Source organism: Leucopleurus acutus (assembly GCF_964270905.1).
Source record: "Leucopleurus acutus genome assembly, chromosome: 8".
Classification (NCBI taxonomy): Eukaryota; Metazoa; Chordata; class Mammalia; order Artiodactyla; family Delphinidae; genus Leucopleurus; species Leucopleurus acutus.
Genome location: NC_139151.1, coordinates 62,154,894 through 62,182,550, shown reverse-complemented (window position 1 = coordinate 62,182,550; position 27,657 = coordinate 62,154,894). Strand labels below are relative to the sequence as shown.

Here is a 27,657-nt window from a genome sequence, read left to right as displayed (position 1 = left end):
AAATAAAGAGAAGGCACGAATAAGCAATACTAGGATTAAAAAACAGATATAACAAGCAGCAGGTCTTAAAAAGATAAAATACAATAAGCAACCATATGCTAACAAAATGGAAAACATTGGTAAAATACACAAATATCTAGAAAAATATAATGTGCCAAAACTCAACAGAGGAAAAATTAAAACCTGACTGTCCCTAACCGTTACAAAAAGACAATCTTCCAATGAGAAAATACAAGGTCCAGATGGTTTTACAGGTCAGTTCCTATAATTACAACTATAAGCAAGGATTTAAGGAACAAATGATAATTCCAACTTTACTCACACTCTTTCAGAGATTAGAAAATGAGGCTACAGAGCCATGAAGGAGTGATGATGGCTGTTGAGTAGGGCTCGCAGCCCCACTGTGGGCCATTCCGACCTCTTCACACAAAGGGCAGTCTTGGACATCTCAGCCCGCTAGGCACCTCTAAAATTCCACCCTGACTCTCCTCAGGTCAGTTTCATAGCAGAGGACTCTCAACCTGAGTCCTGACTGGGAAACAGGTGGCTTTGTTACCAATGACCACTCTATGCTGATCGGCCTCGGAGAGGGCACAACAAGACCAACTAAATGTTCAGAGCTTGGACTCAATCATCAGCCTTTAACACCACAGCTGAAATCATTCATGGGCCAAAGTGAATAATCACAGTCTTGATCAGAACTTTCTCTGCCCTCACACAGTCTTTAAAAAAAAGCAGACACTAATCAGAGTTGGCAGAAAGGCCAGGGCAGAGCAACCTCTTTGTTTAACTGTTATAAAACACATTCCTCCTAACTATTCCTCATCAATACGTATAGCTCATAGATAACTGCAGGAGTAACCTCCTGCCCCAGCAAAGAGGAGTAAGTGGTCCCCTGGGTCCTGACCAGGGGTTCTCTGGTCCTATTACAGACGCAGCCGCTGACCCCATTAGCCCACAGATGAAGCCCTATGCAAAATTAGCGTATGCGGCAGTTGCTCTGGGCTATCCAGAGGGGTGTAATTAAGCAGTATAGTGTCCAATTTCGATCATCAACAGTGTAATTCAATTATGGTGTTATTTGTAGGCTGAATCACAGGGACTAATCAGGAGGAAGACCAGATCAAAGGTTAACATCATACTGGAACTTACAACAATGGTCTTTTGTATTAGAAACAAATCATTTTGACAAGAGTCCTGGGTTTTTTAACAGTCACCTCTTCCCAACTTTCTGCTATAAAATTCTTGGGTTCTAATTAAGTACAGTCACACCTGGGATACACTTACTCAGGTTTCAAGAATCCATCTTAGCAAGGAGTTTCACTTCACATTTCTGCTTCATTTCCTACTTCTGCTTAGAAGGCATTTCCTTCTCTCATACCTCCAGAGCAGATGAATGCCTTGAGATGATGAGGGTCACCATGTGTGGCCCTGCAGGGGTGTACTTGGCACTTGTGTATCAGGATGTCCTCCAAGTGCTCCCGGCCCGGTTGCTTCTACGAGCGATAATCTCTTGCACTATTTACACCGTTTTACACCGTTTACATTCATTGGAGGACAGGGGCACCTTTTTTGCATTAAAGGCTTAATTACATCAACAGCGGTATCACATGCCCTAAGGAAAGAGTTTTGGAAAGTGAAGAGTAGCCTATCATACTATAGAGTAATTAATAAAGGGAAAGTCCTTGTTATATAGTGTTATGATTATTAATAATCATTATTGAAGGAATTGTGTCTATTTTAGTAGGAATCCCTCTTGTTTCTGCATAAGTGCTTGCTATTTCGGGCACGCAGGAAGCCCATAAAAATTTCTTTCACTGAAATAAGTGTAATTGTGTTTTCATAAAGTGAGAGAATACAGTCCTCGCGCACTTGCTTGAGTACTTTAACAGATGCAAAAGCAACTGAGTGTTGAAAGTGCTGGTGGTGCTACTTGACATCCTTCCATTTCAACTGAACGAGAGAATAGAAATTTAAAAAGGACGACTTTAATGTTAACACAAAAACGTCACTTCTGCAGGATCTGTGTATCAAGATTTGCTGCCACAATCTTCAAACTTTCTTTCAGCTGCTCCACCCTTAAGCAAAGGAGCCCTCACTTGGAAGTCGAATGTGTAAGAGAAGAGAGCAAAGCCACTGTGGCCAAGAGAAGGGGAGGGGGCGGGGGTGGGGGTGGGGATGGGCAAGAACAGGACCGGACCCTCCACCCAGTTAACTCTCTTCTCCTGTAGATGGCCCCACAGAACCCCAGGGCTTGGCTACACTTCGCCATAAAACCAACCCGGGAATGAATGGAGCCCAGAAGAGGCTCAGATGGCCCTGGACTCAAATTTTAGTTCTGTCCTTTACCAGCACTATAGCTTGGGCAGCAAAACTAATGTCAGTACTAATATCAACAAAACCAAGCGTAACCTAGACCAGGTGAGCACTTGCCAAGTGCCAGGCATTGTGCTAAGTGCCTTCTTTGCCTTCATTTAATCCTCCCAATAATAGGAGATGGGTACTGTTATTGCCACGGTTTTATATATGAGGAAACTGAGGCTCAGAGAGGGATTAAGCGATTCGCGCAAAGATTCCACAGCTAGTAGTGAGTGGCTGAGCTGGGATCCAAATCCCCACAGCCCATCTAACTCTGCAGTCTACGTTAATTAATTACAAAAATCCCTAAGCTCTGTGGCCCAATTTGGCCCAGCCAACTTGAAAATGAGGATGGTTTTAATAATCTTGAGGAAAAGTATCCCACACAAAAGCATTCAGTAATTATCATGCTTTTTATTGCAAATGGCACAGCACATATGCCCTCCAGACACTCGCTAATAACCTCAGTGTTGCATTCTCTGTCAAATAGCTCCCGTCAAACGTCTGTGTGAGCCAATTACTACGTAAGAGATGGCTCACGGGAGGTACCAACCACCGACTTTTCGAGAAAATTAGTGATTGTTCCAAAAGAATCAGCCAAACAAAGGTACAAGTAGAGAAAATAATCAGCGAAGTTCAGCATGCAGCCAGATAAAACACAGGCACGGAAACCAGTAACTGCCTCCTAATCAATGAACAGGGGAGCTGATTCACAAAAGTAAATAAAGTACACGTGACAGACATCTATTAAACCCCTATTGTGCGTTGCACTGAAGATGCAGCAACAAAGCCCCTGTCATCATAGAGCTTACATTCTGATGCATGAGGCACATAATAAAAAAAGAGACGAATATGAACGTAATGGGTCAGATGGTGATATGTGCTATAAAGAAATAAAAAAAGGATAAAAGGACGGGGCTGATGTGGGGATGCTATATTAGAGAGTGTCAGGGAAGGCCTCAGACACGGTGATATTTCAGTACAGATCTGACCTGAGTGTACTTGGAGAACATTCCAGCAGAGGGGACAGCAAGCACAAAGGCCCTGAGACAGCCAGTGCTAAAGGGAGACGAGCCAGATGGAAAGTGTAGGGGGTGCAGCCACAAAGGCAGCCAAAGGCCAAATCGTATAGAGTGTTCACTTCAGATTTTTTTTTCCAGATGTTGGGGGTCGGAGTTTATTAATTAATTAATTAATTTTTGCTGTGTTGGGTCTTCGTTTCTGTACAAGGGCTTTCTTTAGTTGCGGCGAGCGGGGGCCACTCTTCGTCGTGGTGCGCGGGCCTCTCACTATCGTGGCCTCTCTTGTTGCGGAGCACAGGCTCAGTAGTTGTGGCTCACGGGCCTAGTTGCTCCGTGGCATGTGGGATCCTCCCAGACCAGGGCTCGAACCCGTGTCCTCTGCATTAGCAGGCAGATTCTCAACCACTGCGCCACCAGGGAAGCCCGGGACTTCAGATTTTTATCCTGAGATGGGAAGCCATTGAAGAGTTGTGGGGAGAGTGATGTGATTTGATTATTCTGCTGCTCTGTGGAAGGCAGGCTACAAGGGGGCAAGAGCACAGCAGAGACTGCTCAGAGACCATGCATTAATCTTGAAGACCCCAGGCAAGTCTAGCAGGCATGCACAAGCCTTAGCTAGACAATGAAAACTACAAAACACAGATGGGTGAAATAAGGACCTGAATAAATGAGAACTCCGCTGTGTCCCTAGAGAAGACTTAGCATGGTAAAGACTTTTTGTCCCTCATTAATTTATCAAGAGCTAATATTTTATAGTCTTACTATATGCCAAGCTTTGTGTTAAGCACCTTACATGTATAAGCACAGCAACCTTCTTAGGTGGGTTCTATTATTATTCCCATTTTAATGTGAGGAAACGGAGGCATGGTTCATGCAGGTAACTTGAGGCAGAGCTGGGATCTGAACCAAGCAGTCTGGCTACAGATGCTCCCCCGACTAACCCACAAAGGATGCCTTGGGACATCTTAGACCACCTCCCTGCAAACTCTCATGTCTGTTCCAGAGAAGTCCGGGGAACCCTTCCAGAAGAAGCCTGCCAGGAAATGGGAGAAGGAGGGAGCACGTAGTACTGGAAGGCAAGAAGGATGGGTGTTCCGGGATCCACACGACCCACACCAGGGCCCACCCTCCACACCCACTGCAGAGCCCCAACCAAGGCAAGGCCCCGAGGATCCAGACATGCAGTCCCCTCCCACAGACAGAGGGGATTTTGCCAGAGATTTTGTCATTTCAGGAATGCCTGTGTGGGGAAATTAGGAGGCAGGAGGAGGAACTGACCTCACACAAGGCTACCTTTTTTAGGCGGTGTCCCATTTATCCGTCCTAGCCATCCAAGAGCTCTGCTCACTCCAGGGGCTCTCAAAGTCTCTTCCTTGCCCCTTGGCTGGGGGCTCAGCAGTGCTGACAGCCTGAGATGGTCTGAGAGTCTGACCCTGTGGCTCTGATCTCAATGCACAGGAGGCCCCGGAAGCTTCCAGATGCGACTCTCTGAAAGGACTGCTAGGAAACCCATGCTCTTGGCCATTTCCTCTCAGTAGGGCTTCAGGGACCCTGATCTAGAGCAGGACATCCCAACCTCTGGAGCCTCTGAAAAGTGGGATGTTAGTCACGGCCTCCCAAGGACCCTTCTGCCCACTGAGAAATTAAGAGCCTGACAGATGACAGCTAGAACACGTCCTCTATCCCAGGTGCAAACACCCAGAGCCCTCAGTGTGTCAGGTGTATCTGCAGGACGGAAGGAAAGGCAAGGGAGCAATGCCCGGTGCTCTGTGCATGCCCTGGGCTCTAGCCACACTCAGCCCAAACCTTCTTCCCGCAGCCCTAGCTCCATACAACGAGGAGCAAAGTCCCAAAGAAACACACCCAGTCAACAAATAAGGCCACTGACCTGTATCAGGTAAGGACAGAAAGAAGGCCTGGGGCCTGCAGGAAAAGATTTCCAACAATGACAGGCTTATTCTAACCAGTATGGGCTTCAGTTGACCCCATCGAGGAGTTAATCAGCCCAAACAGCCCACTCGCAGTCCTTTCCAATTAACCAGTTTTGCTGGATCTCGTCTAGAGAATAATCCTAACTGGCTAAGGCAAACATGAAGCCAAACAGTTACGATGGATAAAAAACATATAGAACCTTCTTCAGGTGATTAGGTGAATCAATACAAAACTGCTTCCTGACTCTCAAACAAACTGGAGACCAGCCGGGAAAGGGAACTGACACCAGTGTTCGGGGCAAAGTCTGCGAGATTGCAAGTTTCAGCTCGACTGTAATAAGCCATGATGTGCTCTGAAAACTTGACAATAAAATCAATCTCACTGCACCTGTTGCAGCCAGGATCCAAACTGCAATACAGTCATACAGATGCTAAAAGATGGTGCAACTGTACTCTCAACAGAGCCCTAGACTCACACCAGATATCAAAGAGTCCAAGTTTGCACTGTTAAAAAAGAGGTGGCGCACACAGTAAAATAAAAGAAATCCAACAGGGGCCTTGTCTCTGCACCCAAAGGAAAAGTCCAATGAGAGGAAACGGCTTCTCAGTGCGGAGGATGAGCTGTGGGTTGCCAGGACCCCTGACCATACCTGCAATGATCCCGTCCATCTGCTCCAGGGCAGCTTCCAGCACGTGACTCGCATCAGAAGCCATGAGTCCTTTTCCCTGCTTAGTCTCCTCCTTCTCACTGAAAATTCAAATACAGAACAAAGGAAAAATTACAGGGTTCCACATTACGTACCCAAGACCGCCAAGCCCTCTCAAGTCCACCATCACAACCGCACTCTCAGAGGAATCTTGGTAGCCCACGTGTGGTTTCTGCCATCGCCATGGCTTCGCCCTCCAGGCACACGTGTTCCTAATCCATGAATCTTCCGCATGTGCTTGTGTCATGAAAAGCCACTAGGGCTCTCTGGAGTGACCTGCAGCAGCGAGACAGCGATTGCCACTCCTACCATCATTACAGTCACGGCCCCAGAAGCTCCAGCCACCCCTGGGGGCGGCTCAAGGCTCCCCTAAGGTTGGGGAAAAGAAAGCCGGGCTGTGCCCTGCAGCCGTGGGTCGCAGCAGGCATTGGCGGTCTTCTATCTGCATTTGTCTCACACCTGCAACACTCTCCTTGGGCAGGTGTGACCCAGGCTGAGAGGCCTCAACTGCCGCTTTCACTTCTCAAGTGGGCCAATGGGCCCCATCTGGGAAGGCTGCAGGCGCGCTGTTGTGGGGAGAGTACTGTCCCTGGATCCAGGAGCACTGTCTCTTACCATTTTAGTTCTACTCCACCCAGCACCATTCAAGGTACATAATCCCGTCTTCCCAGGGCTGGAGAATTTCTCCAAAAGTACAGTGTAGCCACTCCCCTAACGCTGAGTCTCCCTTCTAATGTCAGAGGCGGCAGTTGGCCCCATCTCCGGGCAGCTCTGCCTCTTAGAAAGGCCTTTCAGCTCAACTGTCTTCTTACAGCCTCTTCTCATTTTTCTTGCTTCCCACCCCCTTCCTGGGTGGCAGGGAGAGACCGACACGACAGCATTTGTAATCCTAAGAAGAGGCTTAGCTCACGTCTGTGAACTGGAGGCAGGTGTGCCCAATAGGCCTAAGTGCGACGGAGGAAAGAGGCAGAGCTCCTGGACCCAAGGGTGGCACAGGTCAGGGAAAAAGGGGTTCTGCTGCTCATCTTACCCATGAAGTTAGACCTTTGGAGTGAAGAGAGGAAAGTGAGCAACCACTGGAAAGTGGCTTTGGAGATGCTGTGGATAAGAATGTCAGGACCACAAAGAACCACACTGGACAGCACCAGGTAGGAACAGTTAAATACCCTGGGTTCAAAGCCAGCTCTGCCATCTACTGTGTGATCTCCAAACCTCAGTATCCTCATCTGTGAAATAGGGATGATAACAGCACCTAACTCACAGGGCTGATGTCATGGTTAAATGAGTAATTAATATTTCATTGAAAATGCATGTCTTGCATGTAGTAAGGGCTCAATAAACTTCAGCCTTTTTTTTTTTTTTTTTTGCTTTTTAAAGTGAGGAGATAATCTCAGGATGTATTTGTGCCAGGATAGCTCACCGGATGAAGGACTTTAAACTAAAATGGGGTAGGTTCAGGGAGGGAGAACCCAAAGAAGCCCAAGAGGCTGGTCCTTTGGAGGAGATAAGCACGCAAAGATAAGCTATGCGCGTGGAAGGGGAGGGCGTGACTTACAGGTGCAAAGGCCCAGAAATGGTCAGAAATGGGCGCTGAGCCTCAGCAGTGCAAGAACCGTCAGGCTATCAGCTCAGGGGAGTGAGAAAAGGAGCTTCGGGGGGGTGGAACCTCACTTGGACCTCAGAGCTGTGGCAGGAACCAGGCAGGGCTGCAAAAAGGAGCAGCCCAGGCCGCTACAGAGCAAGTGTGGGCGCAGATCTCAGGGTCTGAATAGAAGCAAGCCGGGGAGGGGATGTGGGTGGAGAAGAGGCAGCAGGACAAGGGGAGGTAGCAGAAGTGGGGCAGCGTTCAGCACAGGCGCATCTGCTTGGCCATATGGGGTATTAAAAGTCTCAAACATGTCCTACCCTCTGAGGACTTCCCAACCGCTCCCAGCAAAAACAAATCCAAAGTCCATACTGTGACCTAACGGAAGCAGCTCGGCAGGAACCGGCCAGGCCAGCCCCACACGGCCCTCCCCCTCGATCCCCATGCTTCGGCAGCCTCCGTCCCTGTCCGCTCCCCCAGGACTCCAAGCCCCCTTTCCTCCTCTGCAAGTGTGCACCTGCCGTCCCTCTGTCCTGAGCTCACGTCCCCAGCTCTCTGGACGGCTCATCAGTCCTCAGCCTTCGGGCCTCAGCTCTGAAGTCTCTTCTCAGAGACGCCTTCCTTGCACGCCTGCATCTAAAGCAGCCCCTTGACAGCACAGCGGTTCCGAAGAATCTCGTCCATCTACATTTCCTTGCTAACTGGCCTTGCTCACCCCAACGTGCCCGGTGCGTAGCAGAGTGACCGGCACAAGGGAGTTTATGAGTAAATACTTGTGAATAAAAGACGGATCCATGTGGCCAACACGGCCTGAACCCTGTTGTGCTGGACACTGGAGGGAATATTGATAAATCAGGCCTAATCCCTGCTCCCATGGACCATGCAGTCTAGTGGAGACGACAGAAGTATGAACAGATAATTATGACACAGCGTGAGGTATGCTGATAGAGGCGGGTACGTAATTTCCCTGGGCCTTAAAGGATGGGTAGGAACTTTCTCAGTAGACAAGGGTGATTCCAGGCAGAGGGGGCAGTGCATGAAAGGCAGGAAAACATGTAAAGACAGGATGTAGTTGGCAAATGTCAGAACGGTTGACGAAATTATACAGGAACATCCGGCTGCTCACCATGAGTCAAAACGCTCCACGGAATTCACTTCAGCGTGATAAGGGCAATTAATGAGAGGAGCTTGGGAATTACACCCCCGGCTTCAGGGATCCGGACGCCCGTGCTTGGCAACTCAAGTGGCCCCAGATGTAAACTTGAGAGAGATTTTTAAAAAGAAAGATCTCATATTTCAGCAAACTGGCTCCATTGGGGGCCTTAGTACCTGGGTGAAAGGTAAGAGAGCAGTCAGAAGGTGCTGAGCCCAGAGGGCCCAGCTAGGCCCCCTGCAACAGAAGGGCCATGACAGATGACCCATGGGCCCTCTGCCCGAGGATGAGTTTGTACCTGGCAGAGAGCAAGTTGGGTGGATCCGTAGGAGCTGGTGAGAAGGGAAATATGAGTCAAAGGTGTATCATCTTTATGGCCCAGGACCTGGGCCAGCAAGATTGCGAGCGCTCGGGAGGCAGAACCTGCTTTGGGTGGCTGATGAACTCAGCTCTGGGTCTGAGATGACGGCAGGATGCAGGGAGAACGGGCTCTGCCAGCCTCTGATGCAGAGCGGCTATGAGGGGTCAGTGGTGTGGGGTACAAGGGGGACCGCTGAAAGGCCAAACATGCCGTAGGAGCTAGGCCTCCAGGCCCATCTGTGAACACGGACACTCTGCAATAGGGAAGCCACGATTCCATTCACCGACCATTCCCATTCTGGCAGCTACAGCCATTTCCTTCCCTCACAAGGTTAGAGCTCCCCATCAGTAATGCACCCCGGGACAATCAGTCCCTGCGTTCAAGGAACTGTGGGTCCCAGAGGCAAACGTGTCATCCGGCTGCACTCAGTGTATCTGTTCATCCCCACAGAGACACAGCACCTCCCTTGGGAGCCTAGGTTCATCCGGGATGTGGGGCTTAAGTGCACAAAGCACCAGAAGCTGCGTGCGAGGAGGCCCCCCGCAGAGGAGTAAGGTGAAGAGGCTGGCGGAGCACATCTGCAAGAGGCAGTAACCCGAGGGCAGGGAAAGAGAGCAGGATCCAGGGCAAACTCCAAAGGGGCGCGCGAAAGGCAGGGCAGCCTCTAAGCAGGTGGTGGGGAATGGAGGTGAAACCAGGTTCTTCACCCATGAGAGGGGAGCTGCGGCAGCCACGCAGGCTGGACAGCAGAGGAGCTGAGAGACTTGAAGGGGGGCGCCCCACCAGCCCAGGAAGGAGAGGAGCAGGCAGAGGAGGACGCGGCGCTCTCAACACGCTCAGTCCAGTGACGGTTGCTGTATTGGCCGAAAGCGGTTTTCATTCTCTCTGGACACTTGGACTATTAACACAGCCCTGCATTTGACCCTGACAAGCAGGTAGCCTTCTCAAACCAAGAAACTGGCTCACCCCGAGCTGCAAAGATAAGGTAGGGAATGTTGTTTAAGGAAAGAAAAGGTGTGGTCCATTCCTCATGCATCCTTCCCCTCCCCCACAGGCCTCTCTAGAGGCTGTCATCTGCCCACCGGTGAAGGTACCTGATGCTGGGCCCCCCTAACACAGGGCTTGACCCTCCTCTTTGCTACCAACCAGGGAGGAAACAACCCTGCAGCTGTGAGACCAGCCAGCGAGGAAGGAACAGCCACGTTTTAGGACAGTGTCTGGGAGAGGTGTCAGAGTCACATGATCTGTGTCATACAGAGGCTGGTTTGGCACTTTGAATCTGAATAGGAGGCACGGTTAGGTGAAGTTTAGAAAGTGAGCCACAATTAGTCACCCATCACCTGGTGGACTCCAAGGCAGTAACTTAGATACGGTATTAACCACCCCCACGCTCAGCAACAGAGACTCAGAAGGAGGCAGGAATGGCTGACTAAGTAAGTCTTGGGCAACTAAATCTTAACTTGTCCCACCCATGCTGAAATGCAAGCTTCCATTCCATTTTATAAACCACTTTTCTCTCACTAAAAGTGGTTAGGGATGCAAGTGTTTTGGGCAGGCTCGGACTGTCCTGGATGGAGGAAGGAATCAGAAACAGATCTAGAGTCCCTGGTACCCTCCAGGGTCTCCTGCCGGGGCTGCACCTCAACTCCTCACAGCTGCAGCCAGATGGGCGCCCACATTCCTGCGTAGAAAGCAAGACCTGCGGAAGGAGCCCTCAGCCAGGAACCCACCACCACCAAACTCAGACTCATCTCAGACCTCTCCTGGCCCCAAATGGTCAACAGGTGGTAAAGAAGTATCACCACATCACAACAAACCGAAGACTCTTCCCCACAATTTACTGGTCACCCATAAACCACAGGGGCTCCTTCTTCAAATGGTTATTTAAAGGAATACCTGTTTTTATCCCTAAGCTGAGGAGATGGCCTCTTAAAAGGATATAGGGAAAAAAAAAAAAGGATATAGGAAACTTACCTCTTTGGGATAGTAGAGCAAGAAGCCATTTTCAGCATTACAAAAACAATAATAAAGATGGGGAAGACATACAAAGAAAATTGACGGCAGTGCCTACATTCTCAATCACATCCCATATCGACCAATATTAACTTTCTTTTTAAAGGACAAGTAAGAACATAGGGTTTATAGCCAGACTGTCTTGAGTTAAAGCCTGGCTCTGCTGCATAATGGCTGTGGGTCTTTAAAGAGATTACTTAATCTCTCTGAGCCTCAACTGTCTCATCTGTAAAATCAGTATAAAAGCAATCTCATTATGGGCAAAAGTAAACAAGAGGTAGAGCTCAGATAAATATAGGAGATTGAAGTCAAACATCTACTTTAGCTACCCACTGAAACAAGAGGAATTTATTTTGAAAGACATAAACCCACAAGGACATGGAGAATGTGATAAGAGACATAAGGGTGATGCTGGGGCGACAGCTATGCAGCAAGCAGAAAAGGGCAGTTGGTCCATGTTGGAGGGCTTCCAAAGGCTCTGGGAGAGATTTCTTTAGTAATAGGAAATTAACAGAACACCTGATGCCTCTGAACATCTTCAGAGATCTATACAGTTGGTGAAGAATTTGTTTAATTCCATGATAAGAAAATAGCAAACCAAGCAAATGACAAAAGAACTCTGAGGAAACCAAAAAGTAAAAATAATCTTCGTCCTTACAATAAAACATCACAAACGTGTGGATTTAACAGAAATTGCACTGGCAGGATGGGGAGATGGAAAAGTCCTCGTGAGTGGTGGGAACAAGGTTGGAGAGAGAGCTGATTCCTTATCTTCTAGGGTGGGAACTCAGAAGTCACTAGATAACGACAACTGAAAAAAAGTAATAAAGTAGCAGAACAAGCATTTTCCCAGTCATATGGATAAAAATACTAAGAGTTTGAAGTGGCTGCACCTGAGGAAGGGCAATGGGGTGGGTAGATGGGGAGACGACTACTTTAACAAATCATATACAATTATTTGAGCCTTTAAATTGTGCAGATATATAGTAGTGATAAAAATAAAAACAATCAAAAAGATTAAAAGAGATAAAACGTGTGGTGTGCCTGGCACAGAGTCGAGATTTGATTAACGTGCGCTCCCTTCTCGCAGCTACCGTATTATTGGGCAGGTGTCTGTTAGCTACCTACTAAGAGTTTATCCAACATTATCTCACTTAATCCCTCGTGCCACTTAGGAATTATTCTCCCCCTTTACAGAGGAGCAAACAGATTAAGCAACGTGCCTGAGGATGGGCACTGTTCTTCCTCCCTTCCAAATTTCTTCTGAGACAGGAACCCAGTGGAGGGTTTTGAGCACAGGAGGGTCTAACTTACCCTTTAAAAGGATCATTTCGGCTGCTGCTTGAACTGCGGGTGGGGAAGATGGGGCGGTGCAGCAGTGAACACAAGAAAACCAGGCAAGAGATAAAGGCAGCTTGGACCACAATGATTATGGTAGGTGTTCTATGAGGGCGAAGCCAGTAAGTTCTACTGATAGATTGGGCGTGGGCATGAGAGAGATGGGTGACACATGATTGCAAGGCTTTTGCCCTGAGCCCCTGGGAGAGCGGGGAGAACTGCAGGAGCAACGGCCGGGGGGTGGGGGGTGGGGAAGGGAGGGATGGGGAAAATCAGGAGGTTGGTTTTGGAAATACTCAGTTTAAGATGCCCGGGATATCTAGAGAGATACGCTGAGTAGGCATTTGGAAATTCAAGTCTGATATTCAGAGAGAAATCCGGGCTGGAGATAATCTGGGAGCCGTTTGCATAAAGGTGGTATTTAAAACAACTGCGTGAAGTAAGTTAAGCAGTGTAAGACCACAAAAAAAAGAAAAGAGGCCCCAGGACTCTTTGAAACACTCCAACGTGCAGTCAGGGAGGAGAACCAGCGAAAGAGGCTGAAGAGGAGAACCGAGACAGGGGTGCCCTAGAAACCAATGAAGCGTTCAGTGTAGAGGACAAAATCGGGGCGCCGAGCGCTACCGAGTCAGACCAGAGGCCATCTTCTCCCCAGAGGCTCGCTGGAGGTGATCTCACCTGCTTCACAGCCCCACCTGCCCCTGCCTTACCTCCCCCTCGACTGCAAGGGCCTGACCGGTTGCCCCGCCTCAGGCAGCCTCTTCACTCACCTGCACGAGGGGCTCACCTACTCAGTGCCCCTCGAGTCTTGGAGTTTGTCAGAATCCCCTGGAGAGCCAGTGGAGCACGAGGCCCAGGCTCATCGAAGGAGAAGAGCGCCAGGTGACTCTGAGGCTGACCGAAGTCGAGCCACTGACGGAATGCAAATGCAGCTCCCAGCCAGGCACTCTTCTGCTTGGTCATGAGTCTCGCGGGCTCGCCACCAGCCGGGGCAGAATTATGCTTCTTACCACGTCCACTCAATTCTCAGCTGCAACTCTAACTCTCATCATATCCCTTGGCAAACCTCTGCCCCATCCCAACCAAATGTCTTATCATCAGGGGACAGATTCTAGGTGTTAACTGCCTGAACCAGTGGCTTTCCTGCTTTTATGTCCATGCCAGAGGCTTTCCCTACTAACTTCCCACTTTCTCTTCGAGCCAACTCTTCCAGAAAACCATGTGTATGATTAGGCCACTCAAGATGGCTGTTCTCTTGTTCTCTGTACATCCCCTGCCCAACCAGTGCCTGCTTTACCCATAACTTATGCACATGACTGACCTTCCTACATACTTGCCTCAGGCCCCCGCTAATGACCGCTTGCCAAAGGGGTGGTGAGGGGCGTGCCCCTCTACTGGTTTCCCTGGTAACTAATAAGCCCATCTGAGGTCAGTTTCCCCCGTAACTGGCAATCTCCCCTTCCCCAAGGATCGTAGACTGCCACCATGTCCTGCCCGCCGTCTGCTGCACATGGTGGGGTGTCGCTCCAGGACCTTGCTTCAGACATGTGAGCTCCCCAATCCATTAAACCACCGATGTCTCTGCTGTTGACTCTGGGCTATTTCTTTGGTCTTGAAGCTGGGCAAGCACAGGCCTTGTAAGCCTGCAGGATTCAGCCCAACACCATGCTTGACCCTGCCCACCTAAATGTGATCTCCGCATCTCTTTGTCCTTGCAGGGAAAGGGTGAGAGCAGCTGTGCACAGCCATCTTCTCTGCGAGCCTTCCACGGGTCTGGGCCCCCGAGAGCATCCCCCCTTCTGTAAGCCCCAAAGAAACTTTTAATTACTGATAAAATAAAACAGTGGGGGGCTTCCCTGGTGGCTCAGTGGTTGAGAGTCCGCCTGCCAATGCAGGGAACGCAGGTTCGTGCCCCGGTCCGGGAAGATTCCACATGCCGCGGAGCGGCTGCGCCCGTGAGCCATGGCCGCTGAGCCTGCGCGTCCGCGTCCGGAGCCTGTGCTCCGCAACGGGAGAGGCCGCAACAGTGAGAGGCCCGCGTACCGCAAAAAAAAAAAAAACAGTGGGAAACTAAAGCCTGGGAGATAGTGGGGGCTTGGAGAAGGAGTAGCGGCAGGTGGCTCATCCCCCTTCCTACAACCTGACATCCCCCTCCCTCTCCATGCCCTCACTTTCAGTGGACCCCAATTGATGGCCTTCCCCAAACTGCTCTCCATCTCACCTCAGTGATGCCACCACAGTCGCCAAGCCAGAAACCTGGGGGTCATCCTGGCCTTCCCTTCTCTCACCCACATCCAGCTGGTCACCATGGCCAGTAAAGTCTCCTTCCTCACCCCCTCTCAGATCTGTCCCCTCATCTTCACCCGCCCAGCTTCAGGCCACATCATCTCCCATCAGAACGGCTGCAACGGCTTCCAGGCTGCTTCTCCTGCCTACAGCCTCGCCCCCACCTCCTCACTCCCATCCTCTGCACTGCTGCCAGGAGCATGGGTCTATTTCACAAACCTAGCCATAGCAGCCCAGTGCCTGTACAAGTTTTCACCTGCTTCCTATCACCCCGGAAACCACCAGAGAGGAAGTTAAGGACCTGAGAGACAGTCAAGAGCGTGCGCTCTGTAGCCAGGCTTCCGTTTGGATCCATGTTCTTCCCATCACAGGCTATACCCCTGGACAAATTCCTTAACATCACTGAGCTTCATTTCCCTAGTTATAAAATGCGGGTGAAAATATACATGTTGTGCGGTTGTGGACATTCCATGAGATAATGCGTGTGGAAGTCCTTTGCACATAACTGGGTGCAAGTTCACAACCACGGCAGTCGCAACTCCATACCTGGCCCCTCCCTGAGCACCAACCATTAGACACAACAGCCAAGCTATTTTTACTGCACTACTTTTACTCTAAGGCTCCCTTAGGATGCAATGTTTTAGGCCACGACCCCCATCCCACCTGCTCCATTCCCTCTCCTCTTTCAAGGCCCAAGTCCAACATCATGATTCCAGGGATCCTCTCCTTCCCCCAGATAGAAGTGACTGCCCGGACTCGGTCCCTTTCTCCACGCTCATGACAGACTCCCTCACAGAGCTCTCTAGAGCACGGGCCACTACAAGTGTGGGATCCTTTATCTGAGTGGTAGCTCCTCGTGGGCGGGGCCATGCCTCCGAGCCCAGAGCTGCGCCCAGGACCTGGCACAGAGCAAGTCGTCCACTCACATTTGTTGGATGGGGGAGACAGCTGGAGGCTGACCAGGGGCAAAATTCCTCTCCGTCTGTGGACCAGTGAAACAAGTTATCTGCTTCCAAAGTACATCAGGACAGGGACAGGATAGACATTCCCATTCCAGAAGGGAGAAAATGGAAGAAATAAAGGCCACTGGTCTTAACTGGAAGCTGAGAGGCTCCTAGGGGTGGCAGGCAAGTCTGCAAGTCTGCACGGACCCCGAGGCCCGACTGAGGTCCTGTCCAGCCCTGAGGTCTTTGATCCCACGGGGACGGGCCTGACAGTGCAGAAAAGCAGCACACCTGGCCTCAGGGCCCTGGCAGGGCCTATAGACACCCACACTGTATCAGGACCGAAGGACAAGGCCACGGGCATTAACTTCCCGTCAGGACAGGGGAGCCAGACACAGAGACACCCTGTCACTGCGAAGGGGAGTCAGAGCTGAGCAGAGGGGCCAGGTTGCTGAGAAAGCAGCTGTCAGAGCCGGTGACTGCCTTTCGTGAATATCTGAGTCTAATAAAAGTGAAGAGGTGGAGACGATTTCTTTTATCAGTGAATAGAAGCTTAAATAGCCTAAGAAAAACTGCACAGGAGAAAATAAAAGGATGCTACTTAAGGTGAACAAGCACACTTAACTTGTCCCCGTCGAATCGTGGTATCAGCAACTCCTAATAACAAGCATTCGTTTAAAGCTCTTGGCTTCAGAAATGTTTTTCACACCTAAGGCTTCTCGTTCCCACCTAAACATCCCAGATCAAGCTGCTCTGATTAGTGGGCCGGTTAAGCTGATCCCAGTGGGTGCCAAGATAAGTCAGAATCCCTGAAGGGCCCTAAGCCTAGGTGCAGGCTGGCGGCGCCGGCTGGCGACAGGGGACAGATGCAATATTTCTTGCTTAGTGTCTTCTTCCCGCTGGACCAGATTAGTGAGCTGCGTGCACTGGGCATTCCCAGCCACTCCCTGTTGGGCGAGTTCCAAAAGAGCCCTAACAACACTTGTGCTGGAGCCCAGCTCTCCCGAGCCCACAGGAAGGAGAGCTTCGGCTTTCTGGCCCTTCCATCTGAAGCCCAGCCCAGCTCCTGTCACACGTCACCGCTCCTGCGGCAGCCTTCTTTGGCACGCCTGAACTCAGATGCTTCCATTTAAGCACTTACCTAAAAAGCACTCGCCCTTCTCACCAAACCACCGCCCTTTAAACAGGGCCCCGTGATCCCAAACAGCTCTTCCACCAACATGTAATAGGGGACTCAGTCCCAAAGCTGAACAGTGTTCTCTAAGGAATTCAGTGAGCACCAGCTACTGAACCTCACCTCTAGGCACCGGGAGCTGGACCCCTCCTGGCTTAGCTGTTCCCCCAGACACAGGAGTGGCATCCTCCTCTTCCTTGAAAGGGCAGTCTTCTTCAGAGAAACACCACCCCAAAGACATGAGCATGAGACACCTCGAGCCCAGCCCACAAGGAGGGACACGGGCTCTGGCCGGGAAACCGGTATGAGAGAGTGCAAGGTTGTCACACCCACACCCAAACCGCTCAGCTGACCCTCTAGGCTGAAGGAGCCAGGAGAGGCGATGTCGAGTTTCTCTCAATGCCTTTGCTCAAGATTCTTAAACATCTGCTTCACCTTCCTGACTGTGCTCACCTCCCATTTTCTGCTCTTGACATTCTGTCCCCAAGCTGGTCTTTTTCCCCAATTCAAGGATTTATCACTGTGGTAAAGAGGCCACAACAATCTCAGTGACCAAGGCCGTGGGCCTTAAAATAGACCTGCCTGCCAAGGAACAGTTTGGGCGGATGAGCGAGCTGCGTGCTCTGGGCATTCCCAGCCACTCCCTGTCGGGCTGCCCTAAGTATTCTTAGAGATATTTTGTCTCAAAAGACAAAGGATACAGGTGCTCCAACAAGGAGAGGGATGGGGGCGGGGGGCGTGGCTCCAGGCAGGGGCCTGTGCCTTTGGGAGGAGTGAGACGGGGAGCCAGACAGCGTCCGGGGCACAGCATCACCAGGCCTCCCGCCAGTTTGCCCCTAAAAACTGTGCCGAAGACGGGTACATCCGTGTCTTCACTGCGGTGGGACTCCCTGTAGGTGCCCAGAGAACCTGGGCTGGGAGGCTCTTTTCCTTCCTTCTGAGAGTCTCAGAACGAGTTGCTCTGAGGAGCAAACATAAACGAGAGAGTCCCCTTTGAGGCTGGGATGTGAAGGACCAGGCCGGACGACAAACACCTCGCCCGCTGGAAGATCTAGCTGAGATCTGGTGGCCTGCCCCAGCCCCACAGCTGGCTGGCCGCAGTCCATCGAATGACAGCAGCTCCCTCCAGGGCCACGCAGTCTCCACCTGTCTGTAAAAGCCGCCTGCCTGCAAGTTCACAGAGGGTGAACAGACGCGGCAGCCCCAGTAAAAAGCCTTTGCCTTCATTATCTCCCTTAATCTTCCTGGTGACACAGTGCCCTGTGAGGGATATAGTACAATTATCAGGCCCATGTACAAAAGAGGCAGCTGAGACACAAGATATTAAGACTGTGCCGAGGTCCCACGGCCTCTGAAGTGTTCCCAGAGTCCCGCCTGTCTGTCATCTAAGTCTCCGCCTGCTCTCCCTGCCACACTGCCCTGTCCTGCAGATTTGCTCGATGCAGTAAAGAGCTGGGAGACGACGAAGCTGGTTTCCAAGTCCAAACCAAAAGAGCTCAAACACGTGGGGCCATGAGACTCTCTGCTAATTGCTGCCCTGCGTATCTTCATGGGGACTCTGCCTGCTGCCCCGCTTCAACTGTTAACAAGACAGTATCTTATCTGAAAAAAGATACACAGAACGGAGAACAATTCTCATAAAGATGCGTAACCCACAAAAATCAATATATTATTTTTTTTAGATTGGTTTAGCTATTTAACAAATACTATTTGCCCCTCTATCATCTGTGAAACCCTGTGGTAGATGCTATGAGGGGAAAAGGAAATGAATTTAAGACTATGTTATTTACCTACCAAGGACCAAAAATCTTTCATCTCTCATCCATGTCGATTAGACTGTGAAGGTTGCATGTAGAATTGGCCCTCTATCTGGGATCTGTGAGCCAAAGCCAACAAACTTTGGCTTTTGCCAACGTAGACTTCAGAAATTCATAAATTAATGGTCTTTTTTTTTTTTTTTTTTTTTTTTTTTTGCGGTACACGGGCCTCTCACTGTTGTGGCCTCTCCCGTTGCGGAGCACAGGCTCCGGACGCGCAGGCTCAGCGGCCATGGCTCACGGGCCCAGCTGCTCTGCGGCATGTGGGATCTTCCCGGACCGGGGCACGAACCTGCGTCCCTTGCGTTGGCAGGCGGACTCTCAGCCACTGCGCCACCAGGGAAGCCCCTAATGGTCTAATTTTAAAGCAGCCATGGTATTCTCTTGTGAGAAGAAAAACATCATTTCCCTGAAATTCGCATCCTCTGTAAAATTAAGTTCGGATGGCAATTAACTGCGAGGGTCAGTTCTCCGATTGACTAGATCAACAGGCAAGTAACTTGGAAAACATCACATGGAAGTTAGTTTCAAAGACAGGCTGAGTTTCAAAAATCAACCATTTCCTGAGCATCTTATGGACAACGAGGTTCACCTTGTCATCCATTTGTTCAAGTTGCTGAACACCCCAGGGGAAGCTCTCGGGTGCCTGGCACCATAGAGGCCCTGGGGATTCCCAGGGAGAAAGACACACACACACAGGGCAACAACAAACCAGGAGGTGTGCTCCCAGGAGAGGGAAGCTCGGCAGGCTCGGGGCACAGCAGCAGCAGGAGGAACGAGAGACCAGCACAGTGCGGGCAATCTCAGAAGGCTTCACAGAGGAAGTGAGATTTCTCCAGGTGGGCAGCAGGCACTAATGCAAATGCATTGCAAGAGGAGTAAAGAGCATACCCCAAGGTATGGGGAAGGGTGGGGTATGCATGTAGCTCTGTGTGGCCAGAGAACAACGGGGGAAAAGTGGCAGCAAATGCGGCCGGGACCAGCTTGTGAAGGTCCTCTCACAGCATTTCACCCTCTAGAGCTTGGCCTTAATCCGTTAGGCAAGGGGAACCACTGAAGGGAGCTGCCCATTCTTCTCCAGCAATAGTGCAGAAGCAGGCAAGGACCTGAGGGAAGGATCCTTCTCAGAGGAACCTGCAGGGCTCTCTGGGTGCCCCTCCCCAAGTACAACCAGGCTATGGCAGCCTGTCCACCCCCACCCCGACCTCAGGAGCTCTCCAACACCCTCCCCCACTCCTCTGACGCAGTATCCCCTTTCACCACTCCAACATTCTGGACAGTGAAGATGGAGGTCTTTCTACTGCGTCAGCAGTCAGCATGCAGGACCCTCCCCTGAAACTCCGCCTACCTCTCTCCTGCCACTTCCCCAGCTGGCTCTGCCTCCCCGCCTCCCCGACTGAGGGAGCGGCAGGGCAAGTCAGGACCAGAGAGGCAGAGTGAACTGGGGAGCAGTGCTTCTTCCTTCTGCGCTCACGGACAGACGCCTAGCAATGCGTACAGCTCCATCAGACCCTCGTGCACCCGGACCTGTAGGCTCGTACTTCCTTCCTCTCAGACTCCTCGGCAAACGGACGTGCATCTTTCTTTGATGAGAAACGGAATCCCTCAGTTCCCTTTCTCTCCACCTCAAACCTCCCCTCCGCCCTTTGATCCCCTAACCTATCATCACTGAGGCCGGAACCTCTCCATTACTCCCTCTCTAGGCTGAATCCACATCTCCCCCTCTTCTGCTTCTTCCTCCCAGCCCCCACGGACATCAAAGTCTCTGCTACCTTAGAACACGTCCTCTGGCCCGCATCCCCCAGCTACCATTTCACGCTCTTCCTCTGCTTCGCTGCCAAAGGGCTCCCCTCCCATTCTCTCCGACGTCCACCGCTATGAGATTTCCACTTATGTGCCTGATGTGCTCTCTCGTCCATCGAGCTACTTTGGTTATTTCCTTGAGAGGCGGTACGTGCAGGGTGAGGTTAAAGCACAAGCCGGAGAACCGGACTGCCTGGGTTCAGAATCCCTGCTGCAGACTCTCACTCGCCATGCACGTGTCCTAAGGCAGGCCGCTCACCCTCAGCGCCTCCGCTCCCTCATCTATAAGATGAGAATAATAAAAGTACTTCCTCAAGAGTGGCTGTGAAGGTAACGTGAGACCGGCAATCAGTCAGTGTCAGCTGGGATCGCTTTCCTTGGCAAACCCGAGACTCTCCTCTTCTGGCATTTGGGACAAAGTGCTCTCTGGGTCCTTCCTTCACTAAATGTCCTATATCTCAGCTCCACTCACTGCCCCGGGGCCGATTCTGGTTTCCTTCTACAGTCTCTCCCTGGAGAATCCATACTTCATTTCCATGTTTATGACTCGTAACACTAGATCGCTCCTGTAAACTCCAGACCCAAACACCCAAATACGCATCAGCTTTATGGCTACGTCTTAGCAGCCCCTGAGATTCAGCATGTTCAGAAACTCTCAGCATGGCCCTGCCCTCGCTTGGAAGCTCCTAGCCTCCTGGAACTGTACACCCTGCACTGCCCTGGGACTCTTCCCAGCCCCCTCCCTCTCCTTCAAACAGCAGCCACATCCCTGGGCATCACTCTGTGCAGGGACGTGCTTCTCCATCTCAACCTTCCCGCTCCAACTGGCCCAGCATGGGTTCAGGTGTCCAGAACTAGGTATTGGAGGGCCTCCTCTCACCTGAACGGTACCCGGCCTCTCCCACAGCAGTCCAAACTCAGGAGTCTGGCATCCAAGGCTAACCACAAATTATCCTGGACACGTGACAGTAATAATAACGGCTGTCATGTATAAAGCACTCACTCTGCTTTGAGTTAAGCATTTATACGCATCTCATATCTCAACAGTCATAACCATTACTGTCCACATTTTACAGACGAGGAAACTGAAGCTTCGAGAGGTTAGGCTGGTCAAACCACACATCCAGGGAGCAGCAGAGGTGGCATCTGAACCCAGGCAGTCAGACCACTCTGTACTACCTCACCAAGCCTGGTCCCTTCCAACCACATCCTTCTGAGTTCCTGACACTCCAGCCACAGGAGAGCACTCTCATTTTGCCGTGCCCTTTCCATGCTGTCCCCTCAAGCTGAAGGTCCAGTCTCTGGCCATCAGAACTAATTTTTCAAGGCCCAGATGATTCTCCTTCCTCTATGACAGCATTCCCACCCCTACCTGTGCAAGAGAACTTCTGCTGAGACCCACAACACACGCTCAAGCCTTCATTTAGTTTCTGTTTCGTGTTGCCACGGGGATAGCCACGGGGAGGACACTGGCGGTCTCTCCTTCCTGGACCTTCTCACGGTGTGGCTGTGGGGGGAAGCTGAGTATCTGATTGGTGGGAATGAGAGAGGGAACTGAGCCGAGGGGCCCAGCCCCATCCTTCCCTCTGTTTCCAGGGCCGCCTCGCCAGAGGGAAGAGGCCTGTCCCGTGAGGAAGACTGCAGCCAGCTGGGTCCCAGACAGAGGTGGGTCTGTGGACTCAGCAAAGGGATCCACTGGGAATCCTATTAGCCACATTCTCTAAACACCTTTACTAGCCCTGGAGCTGATATCTTGGTCTCCACTTGTCTGACTCGTGGTCTTATTTTTCAGTTGATGCCAAACTCAGAGGGCATTTAAGTGGTACACTTACCACACACACCCCCGCCCTGCCCACCTGGGTCACCCTCAGTGAAGGATGACTGGTCAGAGTTGGTCTGTGTGGCCCACTGGCAACTAACTGATACTACATCTCTGGGGGGATGAGTAGCGATCACTAACAAGGGTGCCCCAGAGCAGCCTGGGGTGACCCCGCCACCATCCACATGGTGCTGTCTGGGAGCCTGGCTCCCCAGCCACCTGCAGATGACCCTGTAATGCACTTTCCCAGGTAGGGTCACGCCAGGAAGGCAGGCATTTGTTGTAGCCCCTGGATGACACCTGCCAAAGCAAATGAGTCCATTGGTGTCTGGTGTATAGCCCAGCCTTGTCAGTCTGGTCAGCGTGAATCAGACCCCAGGCCACAAACAGCCTCCGATGAATGGATGATGAGGGTGTCTGACCCAGCAGGCTGGCCTCCCACGCCATCCTCACCTCTATCCTCTCCCCTATCCACACCCACCTGCCCCCCGTGGCAGACAGAACCCTGCCCCACTGACAGGAGCCTCGGTGGTGTGTTTCCTCAGCCCCAGAACACACCCTTCAAAGACAGCTACCCTCACTGTCTCGGTCACAGCAGAGAACAGGCACGCATGCGCACACAAATTTAGCCCCAGGGAGGAACAAATGACCATCAAGTCGTTCTACCACCTCGACCTGACGGTAGACAGATTCAGAGAAATGCTTCCAATGCAAACTCAGCTTGACTACTTCCCAAGCTTCATCTCAAAAAACGCCTCCTAAAAAAACAGAACCAGCGAGGGGTTACTGTTGAAGCTGGGTGATGGATAAGGAGATTCATTAAACTATTCCTTCTACTTTTTTGTATGTTTGAATTTTTTTTAATAACAAAAGTTTTGTTTTGTTTTTTTAAATCCACCACTTAGGGATCTGGGCTTTTCCAGAGGGCAATACCAGATTCTACCTTCCCTTGCTGAGGACCGCCAGAACTGAGGTTTGAACCTAAGTTCCTGACGACTCAGACGGTGCTCTTTCTGCGGTGCCATTCAGACTCCCTGAAAGTCCTAACATCTGACCAAACTCCCATCCCACCACTGTCCAGACCCTCACCATCTCTCACCTGGATTTCCAAAGCTGCCTCTCCTAGACTTCCTACTTCTAGCTGACTCTTCTTCAATGCTTCTTTCCCAGAGAAGGCAGGGTATGTTTCATAAAGCTCATGACATTACTCCTCTGCTCTCAAAGCCTCTGTGGTTCCTCACTGTTTCGGGAACAAAGCTGTATTCTGTAGCTCAGCCATCCAAGTCCTCCAAAAAGATTCACTTCCCAGTGGTACTCACCGTGCTCTCGGTCAAGCCACTTGCTACTCTCTAAATACAGAAAACTTTTCCTGTTTTCTCTAATTTCTCTTTTTGGGATGCTTTTCTCCACCTGTATTTTCAAATCTCACCCATTCTAAGAACTTATCCAAATGCACCAACCCAAGGAAGCCTTTCCTGACACCGCTACCCCCAGGGCCCAAAGGTGGTGGATGCCTCCACTCTGCTCCTGCCACACTTGCACTCACGTTCATCATCTCCTTTCCAGCTCTGTTTCTATGATTCCTCAATACGTCTGTCTCCCCTTCCAAATTAAGACGCTTGAGAGCAAGGAGGATGTGCTATTCACTTGTCCATCCTCAGAGAACAGCAACCAGTATCCACTTTCTTACTTTCTCCATACCTGAGGCCCCCTCTCTTTGTGGTCTTATACTCAGAGGTGAAGGCAGCTCTGCCATAAGGGGAACCTGACCGTGCTTGGGCCTGGCATGAGCTAACTGATGAATGCAATTAGATTCCCAAAGCATCGATGGGAGAAGATGTAACTTCCCCTAATGGATGATAAAACCAGGCATTTCTCCTCATTCTATTATTTTAGAATGCTAAGCAACAAGAAAAATAAAAAACGGATCTGAATTGGCAAGTTTTCTCTATCATCTAGAGTGTTCAGGGGCCTCGTGCATAACTTTAGCCTGCAGCCAGCTACCTCCTATGAGCCTCCCAAGCTGCCTGGGAAGGAGCGCAGGCCCCTGGTAAGTACTAATTGAATTAATCAACATTTATTCTGTATTTTGAACCTTCATTTCAACAAGTGTTAAACAGTTTAATTTTGAATCAATGCAATAGCTTTCCTTCTGCACTAAAAAAAAAAAAAAAAAAAAAAGTTTAAATTATTAGGAGACCAAAGAATTTCCTTAAAGATGGGCTGTGTGCATGGGCAACAGTCTGGCTCCTGCCTCTGTCAGAGGAGAAGGGGGATCCCTCTGCAGGCCTGGCTGGAGGGTATTAGTGGAAGACTAGCAGCTCTGTCTTCACTGGAGGGCTGAGGGCCACATGGAAGCCAGGTGAAGACACCAGGCAGAACCCACTGGTGCCAGAGAGCCCAGACTACAGGGAATAGGGCTTTCTGGGCTGAGCCTTTGGACAAAGCCAGTCAAACTTCCTCCACTGGCTGGGCTGAGTCTACCTGCCTCTCCTGGTTCCCCTGGCAGGACCAGCAGTGAATGCCTCTCCGTGCCTCATCATGACGCCGAGTCTTGTTCACTGAGGCTTTTGGAAACATCCTGTTATGAGCTGAATTGTATCCCCCTCTCCCAAATTCAGATGTTGAAGTCCTAACCCCCAGTACCTCAGAATGTGAATGTATTTAGAAATAAGATCTTTAAAGACATAATTAAGTTAAAAATGACACCATTAGGGTGAGCCCTAATCCAACTCGACTGGTATCCTTATAAAGACACAGACAGGTACAGAGGGAAGACCTCGTGAAGACACAGGGAGGAGATGACCGTCCACAGTCAAAGAGAGGGGCCTCCGAAGAAACCAACCTTGCCGACTCCTTGATCTTGGACTTCTAGCCTCCAGAATCGTGAGACGATAAATTGCTCTTGCTTAATCCACCTAGTCTGTGGTATTTTTGTTATGGCAGCCGTAGCAAACTGACACATGCCCCCATCTGATCTCGGATACACGCTGGACAAACCTACGGGAAGAAGGCAGCCTCCTCTCCAGAGACGTGGGTCTCTGTTCTCATCCACTGGTGTTCCTCTTCCCTCTCAGTCTAAGGGAGATGGCTTTGCATCTCCAGACCTTATACAACATCCAGGTAAGGACAGTTCCTGACAGTCCTTTATCTATCTTCTTTGTAAGTCAGCTCCGAGTCAGGTCATGCCTGGGGACCATGACCATTTAGTGAGACCAGATGTTGGTATGTTGTAAGGAGGAAACCTGAAGACCCCGCAGCCTGACCAGCTGTCACGCTGCATTCAAGGAGCCATGAGCCCTGGGCCCAGCCCTCTTCTCTTCAAGGCAATTCAACAATCCAGCATATGATGGGGGGAGGGAGGGGCAAAGCCGGTCCCCTAACCTCAGCTCACCAGTCATAAGACACTTGCCACTCAGATCACTTCCCTCCGCTAAGAGTACTTAGGCCAGAGAGTGGCCCAGGGACTTTCCTAAGAAAAGTGATCCAGGAATCCCCCATCTGCACACATACTCACAGACCACAGGCAAGCCGGCTGGGGACTGCACTGCAAGAGGTCTCCCCTCCCTGGGGATCCATGAGGTCTGGCTCCCGGAAGTCTGTCAGTCTGACCCCAGGGGAGTGGGAGCAACTGCGACAGCTCCTAGAGGCCTCTCTCCCATCGTTCTCACCTCGTCTTTTCCACAAAGCAGGGCCATTATTTTCCCATGGGAGACAGTTCCTTAGTCTCAAAGTGAAAGGTGTAGAAGCCTGTGTGATGCAAAAGGACCACAGAAGGGGAAGGCAGTACCTATACCAGAGGCCCACAGCCCAGCCCAACCTGGACCCCTGAGTCTTTGCAGCTCCTTCCTCATTCCCCTGAAGAAGGAGACGAGCAAGATACAACAGAGAGAGTCCAGGCTTGGGAGTCAAGACCGACTTGGGTCTAAATCCTGACTCTACTGCTGAGAGCTGCGTTAGTTTCTGACCTTGGGTAACATAGATTAACCTCTCAGGTTACTGTGTAATGAAGATATTACCACCTGCCTCACACAGGGCTGGTCAGAGGGTTAGGGGGGCAGAGTCAACCACCCAGCTCAGTGCCTGGCCCTTCTCAGAGACCGTGTCCCCACTGCACTATTCCAGAAGATGGACCTCTTATCAGGGCCTAAATGTTGGGATCAGGAAAAAAATATGCAACACTGGCTCCCTTTGAGAAATTGCCAGATCTCTTGAGGCCAGCCTGCAATTAGGGGAACCCTAGGGTACCGCGCAGCGCACCTGCTCTGTGCTTTCTGCGTCTCTCTAGCAGGGCCTTGCAGAATGGTAAGGGAATTGACGACATGCGCGCTCTTACAGCCCCTGGGTGCCTCGCGCAGTCATTCTGCCAGTCCCACCAGGCACCCAGCTTAGGGGCGGTGAGCAGGCAGAGTTTATGATGTTCTCGGGCCATCTGAAGGCAGGCACCTGGCAGAGAAGTCACAGCTGTGGAGATGGATTTGGGGGCCCCAAACATGGCGGCTAAAGCTGAAGCTGGGCTCCAGGGCTTGGGAGGATGAAGGGCCAAATTCTGACCACATCTGCGGAGCAGGAAGGCCCAGACCCCAGGCACTGGCGTCGGGAGAACCCTTAGTAACTCAGAGGTGGCCTTGAGAGAGGACGGCCGAGTGGCACTGGTGTCCCAGAGAGGCCCCCAATTGCGCCCAGTGGGCGTCTCACTCTCAGACACCTAGAACCAAACAGGCGAGCACCCCCAAGTCACTCAGGAATGGGCTCCGCACGGGCGTGTGACAGTGATGCCACAGACGCGTCTCTCACGCACCCTGCAGGCTCCCTCTCACAGCTGCCACCCCTCACTCGACTGTCACCAGCTTTATTTAAAATTCTCTTTCAGGAGTGCCCTGGTGGCCTAGTGGTTAGGATTCCGGGCTCTCACTGATGTGGAGCGGGTTCAATCCCTGGTCAGGGAACTGGGATCCTGCAAGCTGCATGGTGGGGTGAAAAAGATAAAAAATAAAATTTTCTGTCAAATGTAAGTAATCACGGCGTGTGAAGACTGGATTTGTGACCCTGGAGTAGCCCTTTACGTTTTCAAAGGCGGGACATGGGGGTACAGCTCTGTTCCCCAAGCGCCCTGTAACACGAGATCCCAAGACACTGCAGCCCAGATATGCCCTCCTCAGCACCGGGGCTTCCTCCCTAGGCTGAGGGAGACCTTCCCATCAGGAAGCCTGAAAGACCCTAGGTCCACCCTGAGGACAAAAGCCAGGTGTGGCTGGCAGAGCTGGGTCTGGGTTCCGAGCTCCAGGAGGCAGTCCGAGCTGGACAGAGGGAGTGGCCCTGTGCAGACCTGGTCAGCAATGAGGA

General features: G+C 51.1%; 1 protein-coding gene across 3 annotated transcripts in view; it reads right to left on the bottom strand.

Moving 5' to 3' along the window:
• Positions 1-27,657, bottom strand: part of PPFIBP2 (PPFIA binding protein 2) — a gene marked incomplete at its 3' end in the record, with an annotated part of 181,769 nt that overhangs the window by 107,543 nt on the left and 46,569 nt on the right. For all 3 annotated transcript variants that reach the window (XM_082844193.1, XM_082844196.1, XM_082844197.1), the window contains exon 2: positions 5,962-6,059. In XM_082844193.1, the coding sequence (XP_082700319.1) occupies positions 5,962-6,025 (64 nt within the window). In that variant the 5' untranslated portion in view covers positions 6,026-6,059. The remainder of the gene's footprint in view (positions 1-5,961; positions 6,060-27,657) is intronic.